At 38.6% G+C, this 18,266-nt stretch overlaps 1 protein-coding gene across 2 annotated transcripts in view; it reads right to left on the minus strand.

The window, feature by feature from the left end:
- LOC131239838 (uncharacterized) overlaps window positions 1-17,478 on the minus strand; it is a 98,200-nt gene extending 80,722 nt beyond the window's left edge. The window contains exons 1-5 of one of the 2 annotated variants that reach the window (XM_058237719.1): window positions 17,168-17,478; window positions 15,813-15,871; window positions 15,615-15,679; window positions 8,986-9,029; window positions 8,524-8,566 (exon numbers count right to left, since the gene is read on the minus strand). In XM_058237719.1, coding sequence (XP_058093702.1) covers window positions 8,524-8,566; window positions 8,986-9,029; window positions 15,615-15,679; window positions 15,813-15,871; window positions 17,168-17,432 — 476 coding nt within the window. In that variant the 5' untranslated portion in view covers window positions 17,433-17,478. The remainder of the gene's footprint in view (window positions 1-8,523; window positions 8,567-8,985; window positions 9,030-15,614; window positions 15,680-15,812; window positions 15,872-17,167) is intronic. The other variant, XM_058237720.1, reaches the window with a different exon arrangement.
- Between the last annotated feature and the right edge of the window lie 788 nt (window positions 17,479-18,266).

Below are 18,266 nucleotides of genomic sequence, written 5' to 3' on the forward strand. Positions count from 1 at the left end.
AGAATACGAAGGCTCTCTAAAGAATTGCAGTAAGATTTTTGAGCCGCACAACATCTTCCTCTACCTGCGAAAGGAACTAGAGTCGTTTTGCAATTATTCATTCGAAGAATAAGAATAGATTGCAAACTAGGACGTTGGATAGACTTGTCTTCATGCACTACAACATGAGGCTAAGAATGCGGCGACATCATGAGAGCATTACTGCAACAATCGTCGGTGACACAGACTCTCGTCCAATAAACTTGAACAATGTTTATGAGGACAACCCACTTCTACCTTGGTTGGAAGCAAGAGAAAAACAAATAAAAGACGGTAGTGTAGAATTGGAAGTGGATGACCCAATAATACGCACGGTGCAACAAGAGAGTCGTGTGGTTGTGTGGGACCCAAAAAGAGAAGCAAATTTCATGCAAAGTCAAGCTCAGCAGAAGAGTACGAGCAGTAGTAGCAGCGAGACCAAGACGAATGATCATAGTAGTGATGGTGATGATGCACCTGATATCAATCCCACTTCTGGTGTTGCTCGACACACTGGCATACAGCCATCTACAGATCGGGATGCCGATGAGCATCAACAGGGTAAGCAAGGTCAAACTTATTGAGTCTACCAAGTCACGATGCAGACATCAAGAGGATGTTGGCTCTAGTGGTGCACCACCAGGAGGTCCAAAACATCAGCAGCAGGCTTATGGTCTCGAGTATTATGAATACTCTTACAGCCAATAGGATTATACAGAGCCTATTTCGTCACATTCTTGTTGGAGTGGTCCTCCTGATCCATATGTTCCATACGATTACAGATATTTGGATCCAGATCCAAGCTATTCACAGCAGCCCGAGTACGGGCACCGTTATGACTATTCGATGAGCATTGGTGGATATCCTTACTCACGGTCAGAGTCATTGCCTAGTCAGGATCAGTCATCCTCTAGTTTTGTTGCCCTGATCTTTCCCTCTAGCACGGGATATTATGGATATGCAACACCTACTCCACAACCGTAGCCTGATGATGACGAAGACGTGGAGGTCGAGCAATGACAACAAAGTAAATTTTCATTTTGGTGGTGACTCGAGAGTTTTATTAAGCATATTTTTTAAAACATTATTTACATTTAAGGTAAGCATTTCTATACCCGTTACCCACACATTCATTGACACTACCGAACTTGTCTTAAAATAACTTCCCTGGCAACCAATCAAGTAATCCTTAATTAAGTTGCAGGGGAGTGACACTACTAATTTTTTTTTTCTTTATATATCTTGAGGATGGCAGGACGGGAATTACAAAAGAGGATAAATATCTAACATGTTTAAGACTTTAAATAGAATAAAGTAAACATTGTAATTTATGTAAGTCCTCACCTCACACTCCTCAAGGACATGTAATCTAGAATTCTAGAATAAATTATGGAAAATAATAGCAAGCACCTACACATGTGAGATATTTCGATATTAAATTCGTTCTAATATATCTATCATTAGTATTAGATACTTAGAAAATTAAATCTATGAGTTTTGTAGTCAATTACGGGCTGTCGGGTTCAGAAATTCATCAAACCACCTGATATAGCTTTCTCACTAAAGAGTGGACCGTTACACCACCATAAACACGTTCAAAATTATAAATGAATGCATATTTAGAATATTTAAAATTTTCTAGATTTAATAAATATTTTTTTGGATTTTTTTATAACAAAAAAAAAAAGACCGTTAGAGGGGGCGTATCGGCCGTTACGGGGCTGCAACGGCCAATAAGGCCCATAACCATATCAGTTACGATGGGCACCGTTACTGCAACGGTACACCTTGGGGAGGAGGCATCACCCTAATTAAAGAAATTTTGTTTGTCGTTCCTACATGATTAACAAAAAGCATAGACTCGAAGGGAGATTGTAAAACTACTCAAGATTATGAATCAATTACGGAAAAACCTCTTTGAAGAAGGGTGGTTGTTTCAAAATACATATTGCAACCCCATGGTTGGAGCACAAATTTATCCTCCAGGCATGTGTTCTAGGCTTTAGAAAGGCATCTTAGACATGGAATCAATGTTGTTAAATTCAACCGCATATTCGCATATGCAAATTCCCATATGCATATCGCATACGCCATGATGGCATATACGATCGCAATGCATATGCGACCACATATGCTAAATGTGCAAGGATATGTGATCGCATATGCGATGTATGAGATCACATACAGCATATGTGATCGCATATCTGCCAACCATTGGCTTCTTCTTTTTTGCAAAAAATCAAGCTTTAGTAAGTAGCGTAATTTGTAAGTTGTAATTGTAAGTTGTGTAACTATATTGTTGAATGTAACTTAGTGTTAGTGTAACTAAGTTGTAACTTATTGTAGTGTAACTTAGTGTTAGTGTAACTAAGTTGTAACTTGTAAGTAGTGTTAGTGTTATAGTGTATAAATACTAAACAATAAGATGTAACTTCAAAATTGTCTTTGTACAATAAATAGCTTATTGATTTTTTTGTTACTTATATTGTTGAATGTTGAATTTGATGTACTTCATTCATTTTTCAAACAAGTCACAAACTAATTTTATATATGTAAAATTACTATATTAGTTACTTATTAACTTAGGGAAGTCTCTCCTAAGCAAGGTGTCCCGTATCGGTATCAGTTGGCGTAACGGTGACCTCCAAAACCGATACGGATACGGGGGCGTAACGGTGATACGGGGTCGTAATGGCCCGTAACGGCGCAAAATTTTTTTTTGCCAAAAAAATATGAAAAAATATGGATTAAATCCAGAATATTCTAAGCATTCCAAATATGCATTCATTTATAAATTGGAACATGTTTATGGTGGTGTAACGGTCCACTCTTTGGTGAGAAGTTGTATCGGACTGTCTGATGAATTTATGAACCAGATAACCTGAATTTGACTACAAAATTCATATATTTAATTTTCTAACTATCTACTATCAATGATAGATATATTAGAATGAATGTAATATGAAAATATCTTACATTTAGGTGTTTGCAATTATTTTTGAGGGCCAAAATTCATGCGTAAATAGAAAAAAAATATTAAAAAAATATAAAATGGCACCCCAAATATGTAAAATGCACATTAACATGTTCTACTATGATTAACACATCATATGACATCATTAAAACAGCAAAAGAATCATTAAAAAATGATTTTTCGAATTTTCAAAAAAAGGGCCGAAATAAATGCGTAAATAGAAAAAAATATTAAAAAAAAATAAAATGGCACCCCAAATATGTAAAATGCACATTAACATGTTCTACTATGATTAACACATCATATGGCATCATTAAAACAGCAAAAGAATCATTAAAAAATGATTTTTCGAATTTTCAAAAAAAGGGCCGAAATAAATGCGTAAATAAAAAAAAACATAAAAAAAATATAAAATGGCACCCCAAATCTGTAAAATGCACATTAACATGTTCTACTATGATTAACACATCATATGGCATCATTAAAACAGCAAAAGAATCATTAAAAAATGATTTTTCGAATTTTCAAAAAAAGGGCCAAAATAAATGCGTAAATAGAAAAAAATATAAAAAATATATAAAATGGCACCCCAAATCTGTAAAATGCACATTAACATGTTCTACTATGATTAACACATCATATGACATCATTAAAACAGCAAAAGAATCATTAAAAATTGATTTTTCGAATTTTCAGAAAAGGGGCCAAAATAAATGCGTAAATAGAAAAAAATATTAAAAAAATATAAAATGGCACCCCAAATCTGTAAAATGCACATTAACATGTTCTACTATGATTAACACATCAAATGGCATGATTAAAACAGCAAAACAACCATTAAAAATTGATTTTTCGAATTTTAAAAAAAGGGGCCAAAATTCATGCGTAAATAGAAAAAAATATAAAAAAATTATTAAATGGCACTCCAAATCTGTAAAATGCACATTGACATGTTCTACTATGATTAACACATCATATGACATTATTAAAACAGCGAAACATATTAAAAAAAGTATAAATACCTATTTTTGACGAATTTCTGAAAAATAGCCCCCCGAGCTTTGATTCAAAAAAATCTGTAATATAACGTGTTTTTATCTCAAATATCTAGCCAATGTTGGTCGAAATTAGTAGTAGAAGGAGTGAGAAACAGTTTGGAAGCAAGAAGTTTCAAAAAAATAGCAAAAACTGAGCTTAAAATGAAAAAATAAAATAAAATTACTGTTACGGGCCCGTTACGGCCGTTACACCCCGTAACGGGCCCGTATCGGCCGATACGGGTACAAAATCGGGTATCGGCCGATATGACCCCGAAACGCGTAACAGTTCCCACCGTTACCGTTACGTATCGGCCATAACGGCCGATACGTAACCGTTTTGGCATACCTTGCTCCTAAGTTCTTATATCTTTCTACATTTTTTTCAACTTTTCCCTTATTTTTTCTTCTTTTTTTTCATTATATATATATATATATACACACACACACACACACACACACACATGACTGCATATGCGATTGTGCGATCACATGTGCGCACAGCGATATGCAATCACACAAAACCGCATATGCAGCTTGACAACATTGCATGGAATCATCCTTCTTTCAAAGAATAAGATTGAAGTTCGTGATCGGCATATTGTTAGATACTGAGAAGACAAATGAAGTGGTCAAAATCTACCTTGCACAAGATTTTCATTGTTATATAGATTGGCTCCTTGAACCCAGTGTTCGAAATATCGATACTATCAGTCGATATTATCGTTATCGCACCCCTGTGAGACGATACACTCGTGATAACCCCCGGAAGATACTAAAAAACCCCAAATCCAGATGTCGGACGATATATCGTCGATATCGCACGATATTTTGACGATATCGCGCGATGGGAGATCGCCATGATCGGAAGCTTCCATTTGGTGGGTCATTCGAATTGAAGCGTCATTCCTCCGATTTTGGAGAGAAATCCAGAGACATCCTCGCCGATACGATGAGATTTGGGAGAAATTTTAGGGTTCGGGAAGCCGGAACCCTCTCTGCTTAAAAAAAAAGGTCGTTCGAGCCTTTTATTTGGATGCGGATTAGCTACTGATAGGTTGAGTAGCGAGATTGCTACTGAAGTGACGTCACCAAGTTACGTGGGTCCCACCATGATGAATGTGTTATATCCACATGGTCCATCCATTTGGAGATATCATTTTAGGACATGAGTCAAATAACGAGGCAGATAAAATCTGTAATGGACCCCACTACAGAAAACAGTGGAGAGAGTGACATCCACCGTTGAAACCTTCCTAAGGTCCACCGTGATGTTTATTTGAGATCCAACTTGTTAATAAGTTAAAAAAGACATTATAAAAGGGAAAATATATATATATATATCCGCTTAATCGAAAACTTTTGTGGCCCTTGGAAGTTTTTAATGGTGGGCGTCACTCTCTCTACTGCTTTCTGTGGTGGGGTCCATTGGAGCTTTGAATCTTAGTCATTCTTAGGCTCATGGCATAAAATGTTCTCTCCAAATGGATGGACGGTGTGGATACAAAACATACATCATGGTGGGGCCCACGGAACTTGGTGACGTCAATTCAATAGCGAGTCTCGCTACTCAACCTGTCATTAGCTAATCCGCGCCCCTTTTTTAGTACCGGTGTGTTGACGTCACCAAGTTCTGTGGGTCCCATCATGAGGTATGTGTTATATCCAGACCGTTCGTCCATTTGGCGAGCTCTTCGTAAGGCTTGAGCCGAAAAATAAGACAGATCCAAAGATCAACTAGACCACATTGCAAACAGCAGTGGTAGATTGAACATCTACCATTGAAACCCTTTTGGGGGTCACGGAAGTTTTGGATCAATATGATATTTATTTTTCCTCTTCATCCAGGTCCGTGTGACCTAATTAACAGATTCGATGGAAAATAAACATCATGGTGGGCCCTACGAATGTATTAATGGTGAGAATCAGTCCCCCGCTACTGTTTATGGTGTGGTCCACTTGAGCTTTGGATATGACTCATTTTTGGGTTCATGATCTAAAATGATCTCTCCAAATGCATGAACGGTGTAGATATAATAAATACATTATTGTGGGGCCATGCGACTTTGAAATGTTTGTACAACTTGAGCCCGAGGAGTGTGCGCCATACTAGGATTTCCTGCCAAAGCCTTCCGCAGTGAGTTCCTGCGCTTGAAACCTTAGTGGGGCCTACCATGATGTTTGTGAGGAATCCACTCCATCCATCCATCCGTTTTGTGAGATCATTTTAGGACATTGAATAAAAAATGAGTAGGATCTAATACTCAAGTGTGCCAAAAATGTGAGGATTGAACATCCACACTTGAAATATTCGTGGGGCCACATAAGTTTTGAATCAAACTAATATTTGTATTTTCAATTCATCCGTGTAGGAATAACGTTATGAACGGTATGGATGGCATGTTAACATCACTGTCGACCCAAGGAGGTTTCAACGGTAGGAATTTTCCTACCCACCTTTTCCTTTAGTGCAGCCCACTTTAGTCTTGGATCCTGCTCATTTTTGCTCTCAAGTGCTAAAATGATCTCAAAAAACAAATGGACGAGGTGGATTTCTTACAAACATCACAGTGGGCCCCACCTATGTTTTGAGCGAAGGAACTTGGTAGGAAATCTGCGTACGATTAGCACCCCACCCCGGGAAGTGGATCCCCTAGTGAGCAATGTACTTTGTAAACTTTGTGGGCCCACTATAATTCATGTATTTTATCCACTCCGTCCATCCATTTTACCAGATAAATTTATGGTTTGAATGAAGAGAAAAAACTATTATTAGCTTGATCCAAAACTTTTGTGGCCCACTAATGGTCAATCACCATTGTTTCCTATGGTATGGTCTACCTAATTATTGGATCTGTTTTATTTTTTGGATAATGTCCTGAAATGATATGGAAAAACGGATGGACGGGGTTGATACTGAATATAGTTGTCTTAGTTCAATCGGGCAGCGCATAGCTTAGGACCCTATACAAAGGAAATCTATTACGTACACTTCTTTTTTGAAACTTTACGATTTAAAAGTGTGTATTAAGGGCCTTTTTAACAATCCCCAAAGTTTCATTAAAAAATTCAACCATTTTCCCCATGTTTCCCCATGTTTCCCAAAAAGTGTGATAAACTATGCGATACAAACGATATATCCTGTGCGATAACCGATACGTATCTATATCCCAAGGGTGCGATACATTGTGCGAAACCGATATTTCGAACACTGCTTGAACCCAAGTAACAGTAGCTGGATGCTATGAAAGGATTGGTGATCAACTAGCTTGGTTCCCTTAGGAGAACCCTTACAAAGGAAGAAATGATTATTTGAACAATCTCCTGGCAGCTGGCACACCTTGAAAAAACCAAGATCAATCAAGAGAAGCAGAACAAAAGGGGCTGGAAATAGGCCAAGAATAAATGTTTCTCTATCAAAACATTTTACAACCATTTTTTATTTTTTTTGGTCTTGATGAGATAAGTGGCAACTTTGGCTCCCTCGGTTGGTTTTGGAAAGTAGAAGCCCTCCTTGAGTATAGGCATTCTCATGGTTAGTCAAACAGATGAAGGTCCTATCTTCACAACAGAGAAAATTACCATAAATGGATATTCATATTATGCATGCTTGAGGGAAGGTCCGCAGTCCACTTATTCATTCATTGTGCATTTGCTTCAATGGTTTGGACTTAGTGCACTTCCTAGTTTGGTATCAGTTGGACTATGCCCGCATCCATTCTTCTCTCCTCTTGTCCGGGAGAGGAGCATCCCTTAGAGCCACGGTCAGGAAGCTGTGAAATATCAGCTTCTTATCTGTTCGTTGGGAGATCTGGAAGGAAAGAATATCCGTCCCTTCTATAATTGTTCGAAGCAGATTCCTGTTGTGGTGGGTAACATCAGATCTTTTGTATCTTCTTGCGCTGAACCTGTTAAGGAATTGTTGGGTATTCTCATGTTCAATGTGGAGAGAATTGGAAAGGAACTCTTTGTAAGATTGGGTTTTTGCCCAGGGTTGCATTCCTTTGCTTTTGGGTATTGCTTGATAAAATATGTATTACCGACAAAAACCAAAAACCAAAAACCAAAAAATAAAATAAAATAAAATAAAATAAAAAGGAAGAAGAAGAAGAAGAAGCAAAAAAAGTGGAAAAGGTCAAATCATTTCTCAGCTACTAGGTGGACAGTGTGATGTGCTGGTATCTTGTATCTTCCATTTATTTTCTGAAGTCTGTCTCTTATTCTAGATTCATGTTCTTTGGTTTTTCTTCTTCTTCTTCTTCTTCTTCTTCTTTTAACACTTTACTGAGACATTTTCCTTCTCATTTTTTGTAATTAGCCGAGTATATCTTTTCCTTACTGGTCTTCAACCATATCTTTCACAATACACAGCATCGAGCAACATCGCCATTTCTTAGCTTTAGTTGGAGAGGAAAAACACCAAGAAAAGAAAAAAGAAACTGCAATCCAAAAAGACAATCAGGATTCCATAGGTAGAAGAAGTTAGAACAAAACCTTAAAGTGGTAGAGACAGTAATGTGAATGGGACCATTTACACCTGCAGAATGTAAAAGAACCTTTGGAAGGTTATTATGGGAAAATTAAGAAATAAACAGAGAATATGTGTGGCAGTTAAATTATTTGACACAACAAGCATTTGCTGTGGAAGGACATTGTGCAGATGCATACTTTTTGTGTGGCAATTCAATTATTTGACAGAACGAGCATTTTCTGTGGAAGGACATTGTGCAGATGCATACTTTTCATGAAAAAAAACGTAGCAAATAATATTTTTAAATGTTACACTATAACCAATTAATCGTTGACCATTTACATAACCAAAGACTGAAGTCCATTTAAATAGCAAAGATTAGCAACACTTCTTCATAAATGGGTAAGAATATGCTCGAGTTATCATGATGAGAATCCAAATACTCTAAGGTTGGAAAATGAACCCAAAGTTTCAAGAAGACTAACCTCCCAGAAGTGATGCAAAAAAACCAGGAAAGACGGAAGAATGGCTGAAACATAGATATTCATGGAACAAGTGAAAAATGTAAACATATAGAACCATAATAAATAAAATCAAGGAATTCACAACTCTCAGCGCATGAATGACTTGTTGCAAGGCATGAATACAACAACAAAGATTCAATAGCTTGGATAGAAGACACTTTATCAATATCCACTTTCAAAAATCATTATAATCCTGAAACACGTGAAATTGAATGCGATAAGAAGGCAAGCAAATGATAGTGATGATAATGATGAGTTTTCCATAACTGCAAGGCAAACTATAAGTTCCATCACTAAGAAATTGTGATAGCAATTAACCATCCCAATGCCATTTCCCCTCACCTTCTATGCAACTATTCTCGCTTCGCCCTTGGTACAAGTGTAAATTGAACCAGCCTTATTTGAAATAAACACACGAGAAAATTTATTCAGACCACAACTGTGTGTGCAGAATTAATAGAAAGCAACAACTTTAAGAAGCAAGGACAATAAATAGTTGAATTTTATCGAGTTTAATATATCATTTTATGATAGTGCATCACAGGAGAATTATATAAGAGAGCCATCCCTCATCTCACCTCAAACCTGGAACCTGAACAAGTCTTACCATGAGACTCCTCCATCCGCTGTCACTTCTCTCCTCTAAATTAGGTTTTTTACCTTGCAAGTAGAAGTGATATAGGACTGTGAAGGCACCGAGTGGCCCTGATTCGCAGAAAGGCGAGAATCTAAAGGATTACACAGCTAACAATCTATGGCCCTTCTATAAACAAAGCCAAAGATCCATGGTTCTTCAGCGGTCCACCGAACTGACTTCCAGAGAAGAAAAGGATATGTTCACCCCTCTGATCCAACAGTCTGATGGCCCACCGATATGATCAACAGTCTAGATCATATGATCAAAGACTAATGTACGATGGAAATAGGACCACTGTGTTTCCCTTCACTTCTCTCTCTTACGATTATTCCAATAAATGCATGCATTCTCCATAAGGGAGAATTGATAGGGGAGAGAGGATTAAGGAGGTTAGGAGAGATTTTCGGGGATAGGGATGAAGATATCCCCTTCTCCTCTCTAACTTCTCTTTGAATTTCAATGAGAAGGGAAGGGAGAGTTGTTAGGGGTGCCAACAGGGCAGGTTAGGGCCGGATCAAGCTTTGTCCGAGCCTAGCCCACACTACTCAACCTAAGCCCAAACGCGGCCCAGGCCTGTGACTAGCCAAAATGGTCCAGCCCGAGCCCAGCACGGAATGTGTATATAGGGCGCAGCCACAGAGAGAGAGAGAGAGAGAGAGAGAGAGAGAGAGAGAGGGGGGGGTGGGCTTGGGTTGGAAGGAGGGATCAAAAGAGAGGAGGGAAATTGTCATGTGATTTGGGAGAATGCTGGATTATTGCAAGAAAACCCTCTTCTTCTTTTTTCCTTTTCTTTTCTTCTTGTACTTTTTCTTTTTAATAACAAAATAGAGCTCATGGGGACATAGACGTCACTTCCGTCAAAAAATGAATTCATGCATGAACACCTAGGGTTATTAAAGTAGTAGTAGTAGTAGTAGTAGTAGTAGTAGTAGTAGTAGTAGTAGAGAGAGAGAGAGAGAGAGAGAGAGAGAGAGAGGTGAGACTACTGTAGTGGCTGACCCCTGTTGTTGCAACAGCAGCAAGGGCATCTATAAGAGATAGGGGTGGGGGAGCTTGAGAGAGATGGAGATAGGATCGTGGGCAGGGGAGGCATTGGTTTCAATTTTCGGGTATTTGTATTAAGTATATTTTCTATTACAAAAATGCCCTTTGCAAACCCTTACTGGCCAGGTCAGGCTGGCCTGACGGGCTTTTGGACATGACATTCAAGCCTAGCCCGACTTAGAAGCAGGCCTAAAATTTAAGCCCAAGCCCGCCCCCAAGCTTGATACTCTAGCCCAAGTCTAGCATGAGGCGGGCTAAGCCCGAAAGCCTGACCAGCCAACCCAGCCTATTGACACCCCTAAGAGTTATGGGTCCCACTCACTAGCGGTTTTCTAATAAGTTGGGCCCACAGCCCTACAACTAACATATCCCACCCAACCATGTTGTGGTAAGGACAGTTAACATAATTGTCCATTTGCCTTTACTTATAATCACCAAAATCCATGATTTATAGAATCAAAGGTGTGGGGACCTACTAGAACACCATTGTCTTCTCACAAGTATTTGAGCACTAAGTGACCATTGATAACTAGTGCTCAATGACCGAAGCTTTATTGTGCACATCCTAGTTCGCATGACCACACCCGACAAAGTTGACTCTTGATTTATAGTACTAGGGGTAACATACACGCTTATTCAAAGTGTCGTTAAAGTCACTAAGCGCAACTACCCCTAGAGCATCCAAAATGCCTAGGCACGCACCTCGAATCTAGACGCAATTCTTTTAACATACAATAAATATTAGCAGTTACATATTTATAAACATAAGTTGATTTTTTTTTTTAATCAATCAAAATCATCATAATTCAAATTTCAAAAGAAAATGAAATTAAAATTGATCTACAAAAAGTAAACAAAACCAATTTATACATTGTATTTGTCAAACTAGTTTTAGTAATCAACTAATCAATAATCATTAAAATCATCCATGAAACTTGTCAAGTACTAAACTAACAACCGTTAATCAAAAGCTAAAGCTGCTTAAAGTGCCTTATAGAGTTCGGACAGTCTCATCATCATCATCATCATCATCACTATCTAAGGCTTATCCCAACTAATTGGGATCAAGTACATGAATCCTTTTCCGCCATTTCGCTCGATCAGGGGTCATAACTTCAATTAGATCATAGGTTATCAAGTCTTTTCTTACTCCCTCTGCCCACATCCTTTTGGGCCTTTTCCTTGCCCTTTTAGAGCCTTCAACTTGTATAAACTCACTCCTAACCAGCACAGTTCTTGGTCTTCATTTCACATTACCAAACCATATAAGTCTACTTTCCCTCGTCTTGAGACCTATTAGTGCTACTCCTAAATTCCCTCAAATCATTCATTTCTAATTCTATCCTTCCTTGTCTTGCCACTCATCCATCTCAACATACTTGATTTCACCTACATTCATCCTATGGACATGTTGTTCCTTAACCGCCTAAAATTTTATCCATAAAGCATGGTTGGTCTTATAACCATCCTATAACATTTCCCTTTCAGTTTGAGTGGTAAACAATGATCACATGAAACACCGGAGGCACATATCCATATTTTCCACCCTGCTTGAATTCTATGGGGCAACATCCTTCTCAATCTCTCCACTCTCATAAATTATCAGCCCAAGATATCGAAAGTGGTCATTTTGGGAAACTTCTTCGACAACAATCTTTACAAATTCCTCATTCTCACTTCTATTGTTACTAAAATTGCACTCCAAATACTCTGTTTTTGTCCAACTACTTTAAATCCTTTAGATTCTAAAGCACCTCTCCATGAATCTAGCTTTGTGTTTACGCCCTCCCCTATCTTGTCAATTACAAGGTATTCAAAAATGGTTACATAACAGCAGTACTTAATAGAAACCATGGAAAGCATTACATGTTATGGCCTGTAACGACCATTAAGGGGAAAAAAAATGGTTAGTAACAACCCGTAACCCCTAATGGTCCGTTATAAGGCCAATACAATTTAAATAAATAAAGAGGCCATAATGTCCCATATCACAAGGTATTCAAAAAATGGTTACATAACGGCAGTACTTAATAGCAACCATGGGAAGCATTACACGTTATGGCCTGTAACGACCATTAAGGGAAAAAATGGTTAGTAACAACCCGTAACCCCTAATGGTCCGTTATAAGGCAATACAATTTAAATAAATAAAGATGCCATAATGGCCCATATCGTAATAGTAATTGCAGTGACCATTATGGCTACCATTACCGTTGTTGAACACCTCAGTCAATCAAAACTATGTCATTTGTAAACAACATACACCACGGGATCTCTTCCTATAAATACCATGTTAGGACGTTAAATCATCCAAAACCAATGGGCAAAGGTAAAAAAGCTCAATGCCGAACCCCAGTGCATGCCTACAATAATTTGGAGCTCAATTGATTTTCCATTAGTGGTCCTCACATTTGTTGTTGCCCCCTCATACATGTCCTTAATCATGTCAATATAACCTCTTGAAGCTCCTTTCTCTCCCAACACCCACCAAATTAACTCTCTAAGGACCCTATTATAAGCTTTCTCTAGTCAGTAAAGACCATGTGGAGATCCTTCCTCCTCTCCCTATATTTCTCCATTAATAAAGACCAATTACTAAGTTAGAAAATAGCTTTAGTGATAGACCTCCATGGCATAAACCATACTAACTTTCTCATACATTCATCCCATGTCTTAGTCTTGCTCACTCACTATTTCTACAGCTAGGTGGTAATGAATGTGTATGCTCCTAATGATGCACAATTAAGGGATGAGTTTTGGGCAGAGTTGGAGGATGTTTGGATTTGCCAAAAGTTTCATAGTATGGCTCATAAGTCTAATCCCATGATATAATTAAAAATAATAATAATAATCTTTACTTAAAACACAAATCACTCATCATTATCATGACATTCCATGTCCTCTGATGCATTTCCATCATCTTCATTGTCATCTCCCTCTAAATATTCTTCTCTTCCTCCTTTTCCACAGAATCAATCTCCTCCTTTTCCAAATCCATGTTTCAATGCCTTTACAGTTGCAATCTAGTACTTAGAGTTAGATCAGGGAGCCAAACAACATCCAAGTGATCCCAAGTCAAATCATCTTAATTGTTCGCTCGATCATAAAGCCTTCTTTCACATCTATCCACTCATTGCAATGAGATTGGGTCGATCTTGCCATAGTTTATGTATCGCTCTCAAAAGCGTTGGTTATTTTAAAGAAATATGAGATTATTTAGCTACTTTTGATCTAGCCTACTCCTCCTTTCGCTGAGGATCTGCAATTTTTAAAGAAGTCAATGAGTAACTTCAAAACAACCTAAAGCAATGATGATAGAAGATTAGACCACCAAAAAATTACTAACTTATGTGCTCGAATGTGTTCCGATTGCATTCACAACAAGAAGCACTGCAAGTCAAGGTGAGAATTCAAATAGCAAGCTATTGAAAATTTGGAATTTTGACTCCAATATGATTTCCACAATTCAGTTGTAGTATCTTAAATTGTGAATTGTGATTGAAGTATTTCATAAGTCATATTAAGAATGGACTTAAAGAGAAAAGAAAATTATCATGCTGTACTTTTGTTCTTCGTCGAACTACCATGTCCCTTCTATCAGCACTTTTGTAAATGGTTAAATCCAGGGAGAAGCTATCTTGCATATCGGGATCTGGAACAAGCTTCTCTATGCAATCATGGAGGCCTTTGTTCACTTCTTTGTCAAATTCGATGTTATGATTTGAATAATAAAAGGCTAGATTAGGAAAGCAGCCTACGGCATGCAACAGTCCATGGAGCTAGACATCCCACCTGTCAACAGTGACTTTCCAAATTGGAAGGTTCCTTCGCTCATTCCATTCATAGCACTCCTAATTTTTTACTTCGCTATATCCATGGCCTCATAGATGTAGCCCATTGCAACTTTCTTTATCACAATCAACCAGATGGAGTACGTGAACTACCAGTGCAGTAATTCTTAAAGTATACAGAATGTTCTTCCAAAAGGATAGTTGAAGAACCATATCACATGCTCTCTTGCCTTTCACATTCTTCACACATTTACTGGTTGTCTATTCTTTTCAAGTAAACATTGCCCACAAGTTTCTTTTTTAGTCATGAGTGCTTTTCAATGTGAGATACAAAGTGACAAACGTTATGATGGCTGGTCTCACAAGCCCCATTTTCTTTGTAAATGAAAACATTCGATATGATTGCATTGTCAAAGGCCTGTTTCGCTACAAGGATCTTTTTAATATCTTCTAACATTTAAGTCAATGCAGCGAGGGGCACAAGGTTTACAAAATAAATTATGACGTTTGCCATCAACACTTTCCAGCTAATACATAATTTAATGCATTATCGATCATAATTTGCAACACATTAGATTCCCCAATGCACTACGGCCCTGTAAAGGTTTTAAAAAAAATTAAAGGAAGAAAATGTATCAGCCCCATATTGGAACGTTACTAGCCTGTATTGGCCTTTTATGGCCCATCACAAGCCTGCATTGGGTAACGGCTCCCACTGTTACCATTATGTAACGGCTGTTACATAACCGTTTTTAGTACATGGTACGGCACTGCTACAGTTCCAGATGAGGCCATACAGCCATTTGGCAACAGATCTGGGTCCTACGCATATATATGGTCCATACAAGTGTACGGACACACATCAACACAAATCAATAGAGAACAGGACAAGATGGGACAAAGGATATCTCTATATACAAAGTAAGACAAGATGGGTTCTTATCATATGTAAGGGAAGAGGAAATGAGAAGCAACTTTTCTTTTTCTTTTTCTTTTTTTTTTTTTCTTTTTTTTTTTTTTTTTGCGAATAAAAAAAGGCAGCACCAAAGAAGAGTTGCATAGTTCAAGCAGTTGACATTGGCACAAATCCATAATGATGAGATGAGATCCATATTTACTTGAATGCGGTGGCCACAGGACCTACGCCAAAAACTGCAGCCAGAACAATCTCCCTAAGCAGTCCCTGTGCAACATTCCATATGAAAGAATACAAGACTATTAAGAAAATAATGATAAAGTTATCAACAAGGTTGTACAAATTTGAAATCTCAAGCAATTTAATAAGAGGAGGGAAGAAGCAGATCCAGTGTATTCACCAATATCTTGCTTGTGACAGTTGCCACGCCAATCAGCCCCGCATTTCTAAACAATCTGGCTGCGCAGTTTCTCAGCAGGGTATCAAATATCAGAACACCATCAAAATTAAGTAGAACATATACAATGCCCAGTGGCCCCGGCGAAGCAAAATAGAGCTCCCTTCTCTGCTTGTAGCCATCCAGGCCATTCATATTGTGGGCTTCATGATGGATGGGCAGGCGCCATAAGCCTAACCCATTGGGTGATCCTAGCTATTGATGTGCACTTTCAGTTCTTTTTCTTTTTCTTTTTCTTTTTTAAATTTTGACTTTGTGAGCTGACAGTGGGATAAGACCATTTCATCATCAGAAGCGGATTGCCCATGGCACCAGCCACAGGGATATCCCTGTGGCACAACATAGCCCGAGCTCTATGGGGCCCACCGTGATGTATGTGTTTTATATATGCCATCCATCTGTTTTGCCAGCTTATTTTAGGGCATGAACCCAAAAATGATGCAGATCCAAAGCTCGAGTGGACCACACCACAAAATAGTGGGGATGGAATGCCCATCGTTGAAAACTTCCTAGGGCCAACTGTGATGTTTTATTCGCCATTCAACCTGTTCATAAGGTCACAAAGATCTGGATGAAGGGAAAACACAAACATAAGCTTGATCCAAAACTTTTGTGGCCCCCAAGATTGAGCTTTGGATTTGCATCATTTTTGGGCTCATGTCCTACATGAGCTGGTGAAACGAATCGACGGCCTGGATAAAACATATACATCAAGGTGGGCCCCACAGAACTTGGGCCACGTCATGCCACCGGAATATCATTTGGTGGTTGCGCCAGGCAATCTGCTTCCTTCATCATCACCATCTTAGCCTTATCCGAACTAATTGGGATCCGCTGCATGAATACTTTTCCGCCATTCCACTCTATTAATGGCCGCAACTTCAGAACACCCTAACTTGAGTTTGAATGTCATATAATTCGGATTCATGTTGGAAGTTATCGCATAAGTCCGACACAGCTGCCAACCTGACGCAACCCTCTTTGGCATTGGGACCCGCAATGAGAACTCAAAACTCCCACAGGCACAATGTAATAGACTATTACGTAGGTTGACTGCTATCTAATAGTCTATTACATATGTTGATTACAATCAAGGAGTTGGGATAACACCATTTGATGGGGGTTTTTTTCAGCCAGGGGGGGACGTACTATGAGGCCCACCTGATGAACGGTTTGGATAACCAGAAGGGAGACGCCAACTTGAGAATTGGTCAGCCAAGCATCAGCATCATCATTATCGTAAAATAATAGCTAAATGAGGGGGGAAATAAGAGGGAAAGAAGAAGAAGGTGCGGTACCAGTTGGAGATGAGATCGAAAGGGGATGAGTCGTATCTGAAGTGGAGTCCCCTGGCGTGGAAGGAAGTCTGGTGGAGTGAGAATCTCTAAGATTAGAGCTGGCGCTGGATACAACATGAATGGACTGAAACTGAAATAGGAGCTGTGGAAGTATAAAGTTCTGAGAGAATCTCTTTAGGGAAGAACGGTGAGATTTCTTCTGGACTGGAAAGTGTTTTCTGTGGAATGGAGCGCTTGCTGCGTTGAGTTTAAGACAAACGACCATCGTATTGTTGTTGCTCCCCTCGGCGACAACTTCAGTCTACAAAGGAATTTTGAGAAATGACCATTTTTTTGTTGCAGCTCTCCTCGGCGCCAACTTCAGTTTACAAAGGAATTTTGTCTCAGTCATCTTCTGAGTAACTTTCAAGGCTTCTCTCTCGTGTGTTGTTTTTCCTTCGGAATTTTACCATGTATAATTTATATTCCGATACCACTTTCAGAAAGGCTTGCAACAAACCGCCTCTTAATCTACATAATTATTATCCCACTACCCCCGTTCTATTTCTTACCGCCCGCCATGCGAGTATGCGACCATCTACTGGGCTAGTGGCTCAAGGCCCACCGTTAAGTTTATGTGAAATCCACCCCCCAACCACTTGGGGCTCCTCTGGCATCTCTACTCTAATTCAATCAGAGCTTTTTCAATAATAAGTCCCTTTTGTTCTATCTCTTATTTGAAATAAGCACATTTGATAGGACTTTTGTATAAGAGTTTTTTTTAAGGGCAGTTGATGTTATTTTTAAATATTACAACTCCATTATAACAATAATTTAAGTGGTTATTTTGTTGGACCTCACCATATATAAACCATGCCCGAAACGACAAAAGAATAGAACATTACAATCTTCATATTTTAACATGTTTGGGCCATCCATTGTGTCATACATATAAGGGGCCCACCTTTCATGTGGATTGTCCATTGTGTGAGTCAAACCTTCAAAGTGGGTCATCCATCATACAAGGCCCGTCTTGAATGTGGATCATTCATCATTAGGGGCCCACCTTAATGTAAGTCATCCATCAAGGGGGGCTCACCATCAATGCCAATCGTCCTTT

The sequence above is a fragment of the Magnolia sinica genome, chromosome 3 (assembly GCF_029962835.1).
Source record: "Magnolia sinica isolate HGM2019 chromosome 3, MsV1, whole genome shotgun sequence".
NCBI classification, from domain to species: domain Eukaryota; kingdom Viridiplantae; phylum Streptophyta; class Magnoliopsida; order Magnoliales; family Magnoliaceae; genus Magnolia; species Magnolia sinica.